The 18,042-nt window shown below is 38.8% G+C and overlaps 1 protein-coding gene across 16 annotated transcripts in view; it reads left to right on the top strand.

Annotated features, from left to right (window-relative positions):
- Positions 1–18,042, top strand: part of rbfox2.L (RNA binding fox-1 homolog 2 L homeolog) — a 176,119-nt gene that overhangs the window by 150,940 nt on the left and 7,137 nt on the right. For 9 of the 16 annotated variants that reach the window (XM_018256637.2, XM_018256635.2, XM_018256640.2 and 6 more), the window contains 7 exons: positions 2,981–3,041; positions 4,119–4,172; positions 4,798–4,893; positions 6,951–7,092; positions 11,763–11,805; positions 14,574–14,665; positions 17,712–17,784. In XM_018256637.2, the coding sequence (XP_018112126.1) occupies positions 2,981–3,041; positions 4,119–4,172; positions 4,798–4,893; positions 6,951–7,092; positions 11,763–11,805; positions 14,574–14,665; positions 17,712–17,784 (561 nt within the window). 16 annotated transcript variants of the gene reach the window in all.

The raw sequence follows: 18,042 nt of genomic DNA, 5'->3' as shown, positions 1-18,042 counted from the left end.
TTTAAATACCGTCTTACAATAAGAGTGCTTAGCATACAGACTTCTAAAGTTGTAGTTTGACAATGTCTGGAGGCTGGACATTATACATTTTATGTTGGAGTTTGTTGTTCCTTACAGTACAGGAATGGTGTCACATCTGTAGTATCATTTTACAGGTAAGATTATAACAATATTTACAGCAGAATCAATAGAAAGTGTATTCCAGTACAAGACCAGTAAAGTGGCTAATGTTGAATACAGTATATCCCCTTAGGCCTATGGCACATAGCGTGTTTTTCTGTATGTAGATAAGCATCCAATATCACCAGAAACCACACCCAAAGTATTTTCAGATGGCAATTGGCTGCCAAGCACTAGTGCTGGCATTTCGGAGGATTGCCATTTAACTTTATGTAAGGCAGCAGGAGGCGAATATGACGTGGTTAAAAAACGTGGTGAGCAGAACATCTGAAACCCATCCTATGTGTCATAGGCCATCAAGTTCTTGTTGCCATGACCTGAGATCTGCCTTCTTTCATTTCATCTTTCAACTTTTGCTGGTTTCCACAATTTCCCTTGCTCTTTCTCATCTTTATATGTTCCCCCCTTCCTATTTCTGTTTTCCATTCTTTCTATGTGCACAGTTGCATTTCAGATATATTCGTGTTCACTGTTGCTGCACTTTTTAAGGTCTGAATCACCTCTTTACAGACACCCGTACTGCACTCTGCCTGTAATAGCAGCTCTTTGCCTGGGGTAAAGTGTAACACACTAAACTCTGAGGGGGTTCTGAATGGAACCAGAGCTTTTTCCATTACTGTACGGTATAAATGTGGCTTTATATTTGCAGCAGCACAGTGACTTTAGCCCTTCAGCCAGACAAGCTTGTTGAGTAGCCACTGGATGGCAGCACTGCTTGCTCTCTGCCATTGAAGGGCTAAAATCTGCCTTGTTTGCCTTTTCTCTCGTTTCTGTTCATGTACATAGCTTTCTTCCTTACCTGTTCCCCTTCTTTCTACTCTCTACTCTTGTCTCCTGTGATAAAATGCTTTATACTGCTTTGTTCTGCCTTGTTTATTTGTTTTGGTAAGGGAATTTATAATCTGCATGCCATTCTTACTCACTACTGATACCTGTTGTACTGTCTCTTATTCTTTTTTGTAGTCTTTTTTTCCTGCTTCATTTAGAGACTTTTGTTTGTGGGACATCATGGGATTGTGGGGGGGGGGAAAGGTGGGAGGCTAGAGAATGGCTGAATGTCTGTATGTTTTGTGTACCTTCCCAATTTCGTCTCTTTTTAAGCTCTCACACATTCATCTTGTATCTAGTAAAACATTCTCTAGTGAGACTGCTCCTTCCCTCTGCAACATATATGTGCCTCCTTTTATCTGCATGCTTGTAGCTTCAACTCGCACAGAGGAATACATTAGTATCCTTATGAGCACCTCCTTTTACTTGTAATTGATGTAAACACCTCACATACATATTTGTTTAGAGTATAAGACCCCGTTTCTAATATATATTTGGTACCTGTGCCACAGTTCCTGGTGCCACTCTAGGCCAGCCCCTGTCCCTCTTCTCTTGCCACTGCTCCTTTTCCCTCTGACCCTGTGAGTGGGAGAGTAATAGGTGTTTGCATAACACACTTGGCTTGTTTATTGTATTTGAAATGAACCTATGCATGTGTGGGAGCCCTAGCTTGTGTGACTGATCTCGTCCGTGTGATATGACTTGCCTCTGTGCTCATCCTGTGTGCAAAAAAGCAAAATCTGGCACCCATGTTATAGCATTTCCTATTGGATCAAATGCTCTCCCCTGTCTGTCTCTGTCTGTCTGTCAGTGGGAGCATGCAGTACTTCAACCCAAAGGTTTTCAGTGTTCACACTTTCACAAAAACAGGGAGTAAAAACACAATTGTACCTCAACATGATTTTCCTAGATAGGGACCCCTTCACTGTTACTTTCAGTCGTCCAGTTCAAGTAGTTGCCATTTTATAGATTCAGACATTAAAATTACCAAGATATACACAATTATATAATAAAGTATATAAAGTATAATGGCTTTATGGGTGTTGAATGATTTTGTTACCCACCCAGAAACGCATGGGTTATGAATTATAATGGGTTTCACATAGACTTTTGCTGGGAGGCAATTCCTCACTTTTTTTTGCCAGTTGCAACGTAAACTGTTTGTCTAGAAAACAAAGGGCAGCATGGTTGATCTGTAAATCCCATCAAAATCTTTTTAGTTCTGTTTGTTCATGTTTAATTCATGGACAGAGAAGTCCAACTGACAATATAGGTGTCACCAGAGAAGAGTCCACACACCTAATAAATCTGAACAGCTTCAGGAAATATTCACACAACAATATTTAAAACAAAAAAATCAGGATCCTGCTTAGAAATATAAGGGCGATGATGCCAAATGCTCAGGGTGACAGAATGTCTCTGTGCTTGGAAGTGCAGTTGGCTGGAAAAAATGCCCATAATTTCCTATTCATTAGATCTTGGCTAAAGTGGCTTTAGGCAGTGTAAAACAAACTAAGTAAGGGGGTAAAAAATAATACACTTTAACAAACTATGTGCAGTCTTTAAGTTGTTTTAGGTTCACTTTTATTTCCTCAAGAAACATACCAGCACAGGTTTCAGCTTTACCCTAAATAAATTGTGCCATACAGTTGCCAAATAGACATGAAAAATGCCTTTGTTTAAACAAATAAAAATACACACCAATATATAATATATAAAATGACTTTTTCTGAAAAATACCCTTTTCTCACACCATAGAATTCCTTCCCTTCTCCTATGTCTCGTGTTTTCTTGTGTGAATGTCGTGTGCCTGAAATTAACTCAATTTACCCCTGAGCTGCTATAGCAGAGTAGAGTTTTACAGATGCTGTGGTAGCTCACGGTTTAGTTGGGGGATGCATTTTGATTTTGTTTACTGTCTGCACCCTAACAAGGTTTTATTTTTCCATTTCACCTCGTTGGCACCTCTAAGGTGAACAATGCCACAGCTCGTGTGATGACCAATAAGAAAAGTGTGACCCCTTATGGCAACGGTAAGTCTGACTATTAATCACAAAACTTGAGCATTAACCTGACCTGGATTTTGCCAGTACACCTGCCTGGGCTGAGATGACTAGTTAGTGTCTCTTCTTGCTTTTAGCCTACAGGCATAGGTAGGTTGGTGTTAATCTCAGCACCAGACCCACAGTAATCTACAACCTCATCCCAAAAGCAGAGAGGTTCTTATCTCCTTGCTAAAAATAGCACTGCTTCCCTGATTGTGGCCTCTCTAACATTCTCGGAGAGTCAACTTCTGTGGCAGAGCATGGTCCTAAAGCAATGTGTGAGTCATATATAAACGATGTAAGGAGAGCCCAGCTAAGACCATTTGTATATACCACTTCTATTACTGGCTAAATGTGCAGCATTTATCACAAAGGTAAACAAACTTGTCTGTAACTGCTGTACATTAATTGCTCGACTGAATGACCCAAAGAATAAACATTTGCCTTTACATTTAACTGCAGCCCCCCCCCCCAGTTGTCAGGCCACAAAGCTAACACTCCATTTTACAAATAAAGGCACACAAACAAGAACATTTTAATTTTGGACCCCTTAAGAGCACAAGCCCATCCCACTGCTTGTGTCTGTAGCCTAAAGAGATTACATTAGATCTGTTTACCAGTATGGAAGTCTTCAATCTTACAAATGCAAAAAAATGCACATAATTAATATCCTGTGCCATCACCCAAGGCAGTGGGGTCAAACTACGGCATGAGGCCTGTGGCACACCAAGTATTTGATGGTGTCAGCTAGTTGCTATTTAAGTCTATAACTTGTGGCTTGATTAGTGTCAGGCATTTTTCAACTGGGGAAAGTACAATGTGGGAGCAAATTTTGAGATGTGGCTTAGCATCTGAAAGAGAGAAGGTAATGGATTTAGGTTGTATTAAAATATATTTTGGATATCTGGTGTCCTCCAGCACTGCCACTCTTAAGTTGCATTTAGCATGTAGAAAGATCTCTGTCCCTGGTAGTGCCAATTCAACCACTGCCATTACAAGATTCCTGCTATTTGCTACATTAAGTAGATAGATATAATGTCTGACCATTGCCTGTCCTTCCCTCAGGCTGGAAACTCAGTCCGGTTGTAGGAGCTGTTTATGGACCGGAACTTTATGCAGGTAAATGATCAGCCTCACTTCACATCCATGTTCTGAGAACGGGCAAAATCAAAGTCAGACTGCATGTCTCTACGAAAGCCATGTTTATGTCTACGGGGTTATATTATAGGCCATTAAACCAGTAAATGGTTATGTGGTTCTCTTGTGACATCTAGTGGTTATGAATTTATAAAGCTTGCATACCTGACCTCTTAATTTTTCCTTTTTTTAAAACATCTCTATAAGCAGTTATGGCATGTTATACATAATGTTCTTGTATTATACTTTCTGCATGTTTAGCTGTGCAATGACAACTCCAATATAATTCAATTAAAGGAAAGGAATCTATCACAATGAGGGCGTCATATGAAATTTCTATAAAGCATAAAAAGTCATTTTGGTATACATTGCATTGCTTTATCTGTAAAAGAGATAACCTCTGGCTTTGTTTTGCCTTCATTTCATCTGGACTGTTTGTCTGTATTTCTGCTTTTCTATTTGGTTTTTTTTCCTGCATGACCAGGGTGGGAATAGTTAAAGCAATATTTTTTACCCCCTTTAACTCTTTTCACACTTTGTTTTATTTTTTATGTATTTTTTTTGTTTTTTATTTTTTCTTCTAAATTTTCAAACAATCGCCCCAAAGCTGCACCCGGGCTCCAAGCTGACGTCTCTCTGGCCACTGAGGCTGGTGTGCCCCTGCCCGGACCACGGGGGGTTAACACGTACATTCCGTTGATCAGTAAGTAGGGAGTGGAATGGGCCCCCCTCCAATTTCCCAGAATCCCTCTGGCCGCTGTCCTGTCCCTGCTCGTTCATGCACGCGCGGTGTATGTTATTTTGCACTGGGTTGGGGGCGGGAAACTACCTTTTTGTGCAGTGTTAGAAAATGAACTTTTAATTCAACAAACAAATTAATTCAAAATACATTCCAACAGAATACAGTTTTTATTGTATTTATATTAAAGGAATAGTTCAGTGTAAACATAGAAACTGGGTAAATAGTATGTGCAAAATAAAATATGTTTCTAATATAGTTAGCCAAAAATATAATCTATAAAGGCTGCAGTGACTGGATGTGTAACATAACGGAACACTACTTCCTGCTTTGCAGCTCTCCAACTCTGAGTTAGTCAGCAACTTTAAGGAGGGCCACATGGGACATAACTGTTCAGTGAGTTTGCAATTGATCCTCAGCATGCAGCTCAGATTCAAAAGCAAGTTATGACCCATGTGACCCCCCTCAATTCACTGATTGGTTACTGCCTAACTAACCAATCAGTGTAAACCAAGAGAGCTGCAAAGCCGGAAGTAGTGTTCAGGCTATTATGTTAGACATCCAGTCACTCCAGTCTTTATACATAACATTTTTGGCTAACTGACAATATTGAAACATTGTTTATTTTTCACAGTCTATTTACCTAGTTTTTCTTTTTATACTGAACAATTTAATGGATTGTGAGTGATCTAAGCCAGGGTGTCGAAACCTAAGTGTCACTGCTGTTTTTGAACTACAGATCCCAGTATTCTGGTTTGTAGTTGGTCAACAGCTTGAGTGGTACAGGGTGGATATTTCTGATCTTAACCTTTGTAGCACATCTATATAAGTCTTACAACTTATTATTGCAATGTTGCCTGTTCCTGCACTAGCCGATTCACCTTGGAAGCACTCACAATGCACACATTTCTCTGATAAAATGACGTTCATATAAATAGAAAGTAAAGCTCATGCTTTAATATAATATAATCAAGAGTATGTAGCACAGTGGCATGGCAATGCAATGCAACTGTAGTACATAAACCAACTGTGCATGCAATGGAAACATTAACTAAAAAGGAAAGGATGAGCTGTTAGGTTGAATGTTCCTGAAAACCCCTTTACACCTAATAAGGCAGTAGAACCATTATGTGGTGAAGCAGTAGCAGAGGCCACAGGTATCACCTATGAGTCCAGACCCTCAGAGATCTTCCAAGTGAATTTGCTGCTGCTGGTATTTACATGTCTGAATTTGCTCTTTGTCTATCTTTCTTCAGTAATAGTTTGCTGTTTAATACAAGCATGACCTTGCAATGTGTTGCCATTAAAATGTCCTTTTTATATTATTCAATTACTCTTCAAGGGCTTTTATTTTTCTCTGGGTCAGTAATCCCATAATTCCACGCATGGTTAACCTTTACTTCCTAAACTGCAAGATTCTACCATTAATATGACTCTTTAGGGTTAATTGGGAAGGGACAATGAAATGCTATTTCTTTACCGTGCCCTTATAAGAATCCATAACAAGGACCTTGTCACCAGGGGTATCGGAATATTATTACTATCACGTATATTTAAAGAGCGCTAATGTATTCCACGCCACTGTATCATTAATGGGTGTATACAATGAACATACAGATTTACATACAAAAACAACCAATAAAAGATAGAAGAGGAAAAAAGAGCTTGCAATCTAAAAGATTGGCTGCAGCAGGTATCTTCTCAGTACCTCTGACCAATGTTTTGTTCTACAGGGCTTATACAGCCTGATAGACCATGGACAGTTATTACCTATAAACTCCCAACCAATGGTTCATACAGATCTATTGCTTTTGTACTTTCTGTCAGCATGGGAAATCAAGGTGCCCAAGCATGGCTTGAGATGGGAGGAAAGTGTTCTTGGGTTGTGCTTTTGTAATATTTTATGCTTTTGCTATATCTCATCTTCCAATCTCTCTCCCTTTCTCTCTCTCTCTCTGCCCTTTCTTTCTAATTACCCCCATCCCCCCTCCCCCACTTTCCAATCTCCAATCTATTTGCAGTTCCTGGATTTCCTTACCCAACAGCAGCAGCTGCAGCAACCACAGCAGCTGCTTTTAGGGGCGCACACTTGAGGGGCCGTGGGAGGACGGTGTATGGTGCTGTGCGGGCAGTACCTCCTACTGCTATCCCTACATATCCTGGGTAAGTGCAAGGGGCTGGATCAGAAAGCATAAGATGTTAGGAGGGAAAGGAAAAGTTTCACACACTTGTAGGCTTAAGGATAAAGTGACTCCCCTAGATATATATATTGATCTATACACTACAAACACATACATAGATACATACATTACTCTCATATACCATTAAGTTTATTTTGCCCTTTTTGGCAACATGGGGGTTTGAAAACATTTCAAACAAAAGCAAAGTTAATAGGCAAGGGTAATCCTGAATTCCTTTGCATTAAATCAAAAGTGTAATTAAACACACATAGGGTAAAAAGAAATGTATAACACATAGTTGGGAGTTTAATATTACACAGTCTGCAAGACCTTATAGTAAATAAAAGGCCTTATCAATGCAGGTGTGTTTAATTCGGGATGTGCCAAATCCATTGGGTTCAGATGAATTCCTTATCGTCTGCATCCAAACCTATTTTGTAAATTGGATTTTAGCACAATAAACACTGTTTGAACAAAATCATGTTGCCTAAAGGTCACATGATATCAGATATCCAATTTGGCTGAACACTAAGAATTTGGTCCCAAAATACATTTTTATTTTTGACGTGCTGGATTTCTGTAAAAATCCTTATACCAAATCCTGGATTCAGTGGGGCTCATTTATGAACACTGCAAATTTGCATCTGGCCAGTAACCCATGTCCTCCAATAACATTTGTTGCTGTCACTAGTTTACCTAAAGATGAATTTGAATATCTGGTTGCTATGGGTAACTGCCCCAGTGCAAATTTGCTCCGTGTTGATAAATGAGCCCATAGCGCATCCCTAGGTTTAGGAGCTAGCAATCACACAATGACTTTGTATATGAAATTGTGCTCTGTGCCTTTCTGGGATGAATGGATCCAAGATTATATGTGTTAGTGAGAGGGTGGGAGAGGGGTAAGAAAAGCAGGGTGTGGGAGCGGGGAGGAGGCTGTTTGGAGCTCGTCAATAACTGCACCTGTGTGTTTGTGTGTGACCAGTCATAGCTGACACGCATGAAACTTGGCCTCATACATAATAACTGGGTGAGCAAACTCGGGCGATGTATGAATAACTGTCACCAGAGAGACATGGCAAATACATACTCATGATATGGCACCTGTGTTGCCCCATGTGGATCACATCAATTAGAAGGGCTCTTTAAAGCAGCAGCCAGCAGAAACTGAGGAGAACTGTATTTCCTTAATGTGCGTAACAGCTACAGGCTTTGCTTTCTCTCTATTGTTTTTCTTGTGAAAATTGAAAGTGGACATGCCATGTGTTTCCCTTCTGTGTGGAAGTACAGCTGCTTAACAAGAATTAGGCAGACATTTCATTTCAATTTTAAAGATGTAAACTATCCTGCAGAATGACATGTAGTGGCAAAAACCAACCAGCTCTGTTTCTTGTAATAAACACTTGTCTGCTTTATCAGTGCTAATAAACAGAGCCAAAGATAGTATTCAGTGTTCCCTATACCCTGTTTTATTTTCTCTTTCATTTTATGTAATAGAAATATTCTATTGCATTCACTTCAGTTCCTGTCCCAGTGAAGTGTAAAGTTGATCACAGTCAAATAGAAAAAAGCCTGCAGGCATGGGCAGAACATAGAACATGGACACTACCAGTTAATAAGTACCATCTCCACACAAGGCAGGATTATACATTTCGACAACTGTCCTGAGGAAACACTGTTAAATAGGAAAAAGATTATCTCTGTACAGGTGGAATGCTTGTTTTTGCTTAGTACTTTCTTCCTACTACAGGTATAGGATCCTTTATCCGGAAACCCATTATCCAGAAAGCTTTGAATTACAGAAAGGCCATATCCCATAGACTTTATTTTAATAAAATGATTCAGATTTTTAAAAATGATATTGAATCCCCGAATCCTTCGTGAAAGATTCGGCCAAATACTGAACCAAATCTAAATCCTAATTTACATATGCAAATTACAGTCGGGAAAGGAAAAAGTGGAAAAACATTTTTTGCTTCCTTGTTTTGTGACAAAAAGTCATGTGATTTCCCTTCCCACCACTAATTTACATATGCAAATTAGGATTTGTATTCGGTTCAGTCAGGCACAAGGATTCTGCCGAATCCTGCTGAAAAAGGCGGAATCCTAGCAGAATGCCGAACCGAATGCTGGGATCAGTGCATCCCTAATTTAAGGTATGGTGATTCAAATCCCTTTTTCAGAAATAAAAACCCAGGACCTGAGCTTTCTGGATAACAGGTCCCATACCTGTATCTTGATTCTAGGGTGCAGTGTAAAAAGAAACCATTCACATTTGTGATGTTTATTTACTAGAACTAAACAATTAACAATACATTCTTGTATCATTTCATGAAAATAGAACATATTTTCATCACAGTTAGTGTGCCTAAATTGAATAAAGGTGTAGGTTTCCATTTTGAAGGGGAAATGTCATCTTATGAAACAATATCAATTCCTCCAAAATAAACTGCATGCACTAAACAACTTAGTCCAACAATCACAGGGACAGGCAGGCCCATGTTGTGCAAGTTTGCATCATCCCTAAATCTAATGCTATGGAAGATTGCTATGCCAGCGGAATAGAGGTGGGGATGGCAATTTTTAAATTTGAAAACAGCTTTTATTATACTATTACTATTAGTATTATAACTTTTTACATCCAAGTGAAAGCAAGAGAAATGTTAGCTGGTTATATTATTTCATAGTAATATCCTAATTATATACACAAAACTTCCATGATTATATGTGTTTAGTGTGCATTTTGTATTATTGATGCATTGTAGAAAATTCTGGAGCAGAAAATGCCACTGAAGCTGGTTCCTTCCAAGATGGAAGGACAATTCTAGGATTCTGTTCTGACTCTGTATGCGAGACTGCTGCTTTAAGGAAAAGAACTAAAATGCAATGACCTGTGGTTATACTGTTTGTTCTGAATAAACGCTAGAGATAAATGATATGTCGATTGTTACACTGTTTCTCCCAGACCCTATTTGAACCCAAATATATACTTTGCATGATTTCTGTCAGCCAGGTCCCCTGGTGGGAGCTACAGAGTTATTCATACATCTCTCTTGCCTGCTTATGATTTATATGGCATGGTGCATGAGCTGCTGTTAATAACCGGAATGTGTTTTGTTTTTTGTTTTTTTTTGTTTTATTATCATTTTATTCCTCCCCCCCCTTTCCTGGTGTGATTCTATAGTGTGCTATATCAGGATGGATTTTATGGCACTGAATTATATGTAAGTATGCAAAGATGAACTGCAAACAAATTAAAAAAACACAAAAAATTTAATTACAATCAGTTCTAATCCTGCCCTGCTTCCCGCTTCCCGTTTCCTCTTTGCCCGTGCAAGCCAGCCTTAATTCCCATCCATGTCACATACTTTCTTCCATTCTGTTTATGATTTCTTCTTTCTGTGCCTTAATATTTCTGTTGTATTTTTTATTTTGATTGTATTTTTTGTTTTCTGAATTTTTTTGTTTTGTTTGTAACATCGGTGGAGTGTTGTGTCTGGGAATGCAGGCATGCTGTTTTAAAACACTGCTCTGGCCGTGGAATGGTAGAACTGGAGATTAAGGTGGTGTCCTTGTGGTGGCAATAGGTAGATTTTAGTTCTCTCAAAGGGCTATTAGATAATGCATGCACTGGTGTTGGTCGCCTCCCCGCTGCCGTCAGATGTTCAGATTCCAACAATGGACTCAAAATACAAAAATTTCCCAAATCACTGGATTCCTGATTCATCCTGTAGGACCAGACCAGAGACATAGCACAGTCAATGGGGTTCAAGAATAATCTTTTTGTTTGTTTCTGTTCGTGCTTTCACACCCCCCCCTTTTTTTATTCTTTTTCTGCTTATTTTTATTTTGCGGATAATCTAGTCTATAGAAGTGTTAGTTTGAGCTAGAACTAGAGAAGAGGGGCTCCAAACATTGCTGAGCCCACAATTTGGAGGAAAAACACATATAGATAAGGAATGTCCACCCTGTGACCCTCTGACTGTTGTTAAGCTACAACCCCCTAGTTTTTAGGCACTTGGGAGTTTGTGCTGAATAATGGCTGAAGGGCTGAAGACTGGACATTCCTGATGCAATTATTAAAGAAAATTTTAAAATTAAACTTTTATTATACAAAGTATTGCAATTTTATTGAAGATATTTTACAGCCCAAGGTCCCTCACTGAGGCTCAGGCCCTGCAGTAAAACCGGCCTGGTTTCATGTAACTTCCCATATTTTCTTATAATGTTTTACCCTCTTCCTTTTAGTTGTTTGTCTCTTGCAATCCTTCCTCCCTTACCTTCTCCTTTGTCCTTCTCCTTTTTCCTTCTTCCTCTGTTTGTCCCTTGTATGTTCATATTTACTCCTGTCTCACTTTGATCTTCTGACCTTCAAGCCTCTTCCAGAATTTCATGGGAAAGGGGAGAAAGAAGAATATGCAGATTGTAGTGTGCTTACACCAGCAATGAGGTGTACAACAGGCTGGCTTGCCCTCTCCCACTCTTTGGCACCTGAGGGGGCATGGAGTAAACGGGAAGAGAGGGGCAGGGCCCAATCTCTGTCTAATCATTTTCTGTTCACAGGATTTTTATGTCGTTCATGCATTTTATTTATATTTTAATTTTCAGTACCTTTTTCCCCTATGGGTTTTCAATACTGTTTTTGTTTTGTTATAGACTAGTCTTACAGGAACCATTCTTAAACCCTAAACTACCTCAGGTAGGCGCCCGCCCACGTGTTCCTTTTCCCCACATCCTCCCGCCAACCAATCAGAGTGCAGATTGCTGTGAACGGAGACTGAACTTACTAACCTATAATTAACGCCTTGTTGGAGAAGGGAACAGAGCCCCCATCATCATTCTTTTAGAGGAGAGGGAAATTATATTTACTGTGACCATTGCAAAAAAAAATAAGGAACTATAGAGATGCTCTAAACAACAAACTATTGTTAATGCTATTGTTTAAGATCATCTATCTTGGGAGATGCCATATTTATATCTAATTATTGTTCCTGATTGCACAATATTGCTCAAATTCCTCAAATTGGCATTTTTGTTCATTTGGGCATGATGATGGAAGATGATTTTGTTTACCCAGAAAGAAATGACTGCCATCCAACAATTAAAGTAAGCCAATTCGTGATATCAACACAATTATGCCTATTTACTGGTTCCCAATATGAAGCTAGATAGTGTGTGCCAAACCCAGTGTTATACACTTGAGGCCTCTTTAGGGCCAGAGACTCCGTAGATTCATTGTTCTCTGATGTAGAATCTCTCCCCATACCTTCCTATCTGAGTGGGCAGTCCTGCACTTTATTTTAAGATGTCAAGCAGCCATTTTGGTACTGTGGATAAACACCCAAAGCAAATGGGGTTTTGGTATTTTAGGAAAACTTAAATATATTCCTTTTCTGTTTGCTCTTTCCCTGCCTCTTTCTTGCCATTTTATGCTCAAAGTCTATTTCGCAGAAAGATGGTGCTTAATTTGCTTGTCCCTAAAGTCTCTGTTCCCCTCTTTTTTCCAACATATTTGGTGTCTGTCCCTCCTTCTACCTACTAACTGACTTCTCCTCTTATTTTGCTAAGGGCCATTTGATAACACCAGTGTGTACACCTCTTTATGGCCCCTTTTGGCTTCTTGGAAGTGGCAAGTAGGATTGTGACCACACCACCCATATTAATAGCAAGCTGAGCCATAAACATCTTCATAGAATCAATGGGACAAACATAAAAGGGAAATATATATACATCACCTCTTTATATTTCCTTGCTAAATTCTCATGTCACATTCCAATAAAATGAAGGTATTATAGCCATAAGCTTATAGCCCACAACCGCATTAGCTTATAGCACCAAAATGGGTTTTCCCTGGTGTGCAAATGAGTTGGCTAGAAGATTTGCTGTGTTTACTTTTCCCATGAGGTTTGGAGGCTAAATAGATTATTCCCACATTCTCACTAGTCACCACTAGTTAAATCTTGGATGTGGTTATATAGAAGTGACCATAAATCAACTGAACCCATATGACACCTACCACACATATCCAATTCTTAGTCATAGGTGCTCTAACTTCAGAATAGCATAAAACTAGGAACTTGCAGCATGCCATTTTTTTGCTTATGATTTTAGCATTTTGTGGGACATTGAGTCAAATTACTCAAAACATTAGTATATATTTTCTTTTTCTCGTTCTTTTCTTCCTCTCCCTTCACCTTACGACCCCTTTAGATTTTATTCTCTGGTTTTGGCTTGGATATTAACCCTTAATGATGTGGTTAACACCCAAATAGGATGGTGTCTCCACTCAAACATTAACCTCACACTGACCTCCCTTAACTCTATCCCCTCAGTTGCACGCTTTAGAGAATTATTGACACCCCATCCACCGTAGTTTCTTTAGAAGATTTTTAGGGTAATAACTTCTCCCTCAGGAATGTGGGGATAGCTCTAGTGAATGAAGTTTGTCTCAGATTTGGTGTGTCTTTTATTTTTATTTTTTTCTTTATTTTATTGAACTACACCGTTACAATAGAACTTCTTACTCTTTTGGTTTCACATTTGTTCACTTCCTCCTCTTCTTTCCTACACCACATAAGATAAACAAACTGATGTCAATGTATCTCCTCCAAACTCTCCTCCAACCTTTATGCATGGAATTCACTGAGGATTTTTTTATATGACCCACACAGTGTCATAGTTCTTGGGGTATAAACTGTGTTTTCAATTTACATTAAAGAAACCCCATATTTTACTTTCTGTGGCTGTTTATTGAAATGCTTTAAGTCAGCCTTTTTTTTTTATTGTGGAGCTGACATGAATATAAAATGCATCTAGTTTTAGTGGGTACCATGTTTCGCCAGTAGTCTTTATATAGTTCTGCATAGTCTGTCTACATTGAATGAGTTACACTGCACTGCTTTACTAGTGTCCATACTACTAGTTCCTACTCACACCAATAGTTAAACAGCAGAGAGAGAGAGAATAAGCTGTGCACATTAGTTATACCCACCATATTTATTTTTTTGCCTTACATTAAATAGCTCTGTACAGGCTGATACATTAGATAGCTTTAAGAAGGGGTTGGATGGCTTTTTAGCAAGTGAGGGAATACAGGGTTATGGAAGATAGCTCACAGTACAAGTTGATCCAGGGACTGGTCCGATTGCCATTTTGGAGCCAAGAAGGAATTTTTCCCCCTTTGAGGCAATTGGATCAGCTTCAGATGGGGTTTTTTTCTTGCTCTGGATCAACTGGCAGGCAGGTTAAAATAGAGTTAAAAGGTTGAACTTGATGGACGTGTGTCTTTTTTTCAACCTAGTTAAGAAATTATTTTTTTATCTCAGATTCCTAGAAGGTATTTTGTGGAGTTTTTTGCCACTGAAATAAGCCCATAGCGTGATATTCTTATCCTCTGCCCCACTTTCTTGCACACACATGTCCGTCAGGCTGAGTAATCACCACTCATCATGATGTTTCTTCTCGCAGGGTGGATACGCAGCATACAGATATGCTCAGCCGGCCACAGCCGCCACAGCTGCCACTGCCGCTGCAGCTGCCGCAGCAGCCTACAGCGATGGGTAGGAGAACAGCATTTTCCTTATTTCTTTATTGCAGAGTAATGTAGTACAAGCAATCTGTAGAAGAGAAGAGAATGTCCCATTGAAACAGTTGGAGAGAGAAATAAGGCAAACTGTTACGGTATTTACTAGTATTCAGATTAATACAGCGCATCTATATAGATGTAATGACATTTAGATTTTGGCTCCGTTTGTTTGGCAAGTCACCTTTCATTTAAATCGATCCTTTGTTCATTTAAATAAATGATGTGACACAGTGAGGCCATAGACGTTATAATTATGATCTTTCCTGGAAAAGATCTTTCCAGGAAAGATCGTTCAATACACACGTGTAGATCTGAATCGTCAGATATACAGGTAGAAACAATAAAATTCTATCTGTATGTGACCATTCAGCACTAACAATAGCCAATGTTCTTGTGCCTTCAAAGGCTCCCTATCAAAATTTTCCGGCCAGGCCGATTGTCGAGTCAACCGATCTCCAAGTCTTCTGCTGATATTGGTTGGTTTGCCTCCCACAATACACACACCGAATATTGTATGTGTCTATGACCACCTTAACTTTCACTGGGTAAATCTGTACCTGGGAAGAAACCCAGAGCAACCAGTGATCCAATTTGTTCAGCCAGGTACAGAAAGAATAATTAAAGTTAACATTTGATTGGTTGCCGTGAGTTACTGCACAGGGGCAGATTTACCCAGTGTTATTAAATAAGGTCCAGTTCTTTGTGATGTCAGAACATTATTTGCTCACTTTGATTTACTTCTAAATGCTAAGAAATGCACTGGCACAAATTTCTACAGTGTTGATAAATGAACCCCTATCTGTCTTCATTGTTACTGTAAAAATTCTTTACAAATATTGCTAAATTTAAAATATGTATGTTAAAATTCAACATCCAATATGGGTTTACTTAAATGGTGCCATGTCTCCATCCAAACATGTATTTTTGTTGCATGATGAAATTCTAACGGCTTTTTCAATATTTTTATATTTATTCAACATTCTCAATGGTTTTCAAGTTATTTGCAAGTGTTATCGCTACTGAGAGCAGTGTTTGTTTATCCTTCTTTATTGTCTAGTTCTGACTCTATATAATAATGTAGAGTGAGGTGTCCTCATGTCTGCTAATCAGCTCGATACCATTGAAAATGTTTATTTAATGCAAATTGTAAAGTTGCTTAGAATTACATATTCTTTCACTGTGCAAAAAAAAAATAAATTGTGGAGTTCCCCTTTAAATACAGAGTTTCCTCTGTGATACATTCTATAGAAGTGGCAAATAATAGGGCTGTAGCCCTTGTGCATTGGGGACAGAGGGCAGCAAACAGACTTAGCCCCCTATATATAACTGAAAAAACTCAGCTTGTCCTGGGGGTGACATAGTATCATTAATCTTAATAGTGTCAATATCTCTTTAAGAGCAGCTTGTAGGTAAAATACGTGGGGGTGAGTCTGTGCTGCTTTGTTTGCTTCTCGTTAAGCTCTAAATGCAAATATGTATGTGTTCTCCAAAGCAAATAATAAACAAATGCCAGATGCCTCGTATCTCCGCTAAGGCAGAGCTATTGTTCCAGTGGGAGAATGTAGCTTTCCAGACCACAGCTGTTTAGCACTTAGGTCTGCATCGTTGCTTAGAGATAAAGCACTGAGCACAGATATTGCTGGCTTGCAGCACTTCTTCCCTGAGAAATTGGTAACACCTGAGATCAAATAGAGCTTATACAGGTTATTCCTCATATAGTGACATGGAATTAAGTGTCTCTGTGCTCTTACTGGTAATGCACCAAGGCTTACTTAATTTGGCACTTAGATGTTTCTTCCTTTTGGCTATAGTTTAGCCCTTGGAAACTGAAATGTCTGATATATATATATGTGTATGTATATATATATATATATATATATATATATATATATATATATATATATATATATATATATATATATATATATATACACATATATAAATATATATATTTTATATATTTTTTTACCAGAAATCGGCACTCACCACACACAATAACACAGGCCGGGTGCTCACCAAGTATAATACAGTCCAATAGAAGTTAGCACTCACGGCACACGTTTTTTCATAAAACGGTTAACAACATTTATTCAATTTCCATGTCGACGCGTTTCAGTCCACACTATCCTGATGACGGTCCGTGTGGACCAAAACACGTTGACATGGAAATTGAATAAACATTGTTCACTGTTTTATGAAAAAACGTGTGCCGTGAGTGCTATCTTCTATCGGATCGATCCAAAATGCTCTTACAGAAGGAAAGCTTTTGGATTAATAAACGTAATACTTTAGTACCGCATGGCCTCAATGAACAATTGTCCCTTGCATGTTTTCTGACCCAGAGATAAAATGATATATGTGTTACAATGTATATACTTATTGTTATCTATTTGATCGCAAGTGCCATATTTATATAATTACACTGTTGTTTAGTGTGGTCGATACTTTGTTGTTTATATGATGATAGAGAGGTTTGGAGAGATAGTGATCTGTTCAAGAGATAATTCTGATACATTGCAATTATGCTGTAACAACCTTGATGTGTTGTGTTGGTGGGTGTGTCTTCCACTTCCCTCCCCCATTGATTAAGGGATTGTGACTATATAATGCATTCTAAGATGTGAATCTGGATCATGAAAACGGTCTTAGATCAAGACCGAAACGTCGATCCTCTCGACCATGTTTTTAACTTTTGGACAAATAGAAAGAAATGATTGTTTTTTAAAAATCCCAGTGTGCACTGCCTACAAAACTGACTACTCAGGTCTTAAAAATAGTAGTAGTAGTAGTAAAATAGCAGCAAACTCCTCAGCCTTTCTCAAAGTGCTGATCCCCTTTTTGTGATTGTATGGAGATGTTTGTTGATCGTGCACCCAGGCAACTTATTGCATCTTATCGAGAGTGCCGGCTCCACGTAAATTGATTGCTTGTAAACATTATTATTATTATTATTACATTTGCAAGCAGTTAAGTGCACATCTCAAGGCAAAGAGCTGACACCCTGTTTATTTCTTTTGCAGGTATGGCCGAGTATACACAGCTGACCCATATCACACCCTGGCCCCTGCTACCAGTTACGGAGTGGGAGCTGTGGTAAGTAAAATAACACTGTAAGGCTAATGGCACCCAAGGTGTTTTGGGTGTAGAAATGAACATAAACCCCCTGATCTGCCTATCTGACTTAAATTACTGCTGCCTGTCAGCCATTGTACAGGCGGATTATAGGCCAAAAGTGCACATTAGAGGCTGAAATCCACCTGCATGAACAGTGCAAGCTGATAAACAAAGCTGAAGTAATGCTGAACATAATTATAATAATTAATTTCCATCAAACTTGTGACCAACACAATT

This window comes from Xenopus laevis, chromosome 4L (genome assembly GCF_017654675.1).
Source record: "Xenopus laevis strain J_2021 chromosome 4L, Xenopus_laevis_v10.1, whole genome shotgun sequence".
Lineage (NCBI taxonomy): Eukaryota > Metazoa > Chordata > Amphibia > Anura > Pipidae > Xenopus > Xenopus laevis.
The sequence above is the reverse complement of the archived record's forward strand: the minus strand, read 5'-3'. Positions and strand labels throughout refer to the sequence as shown.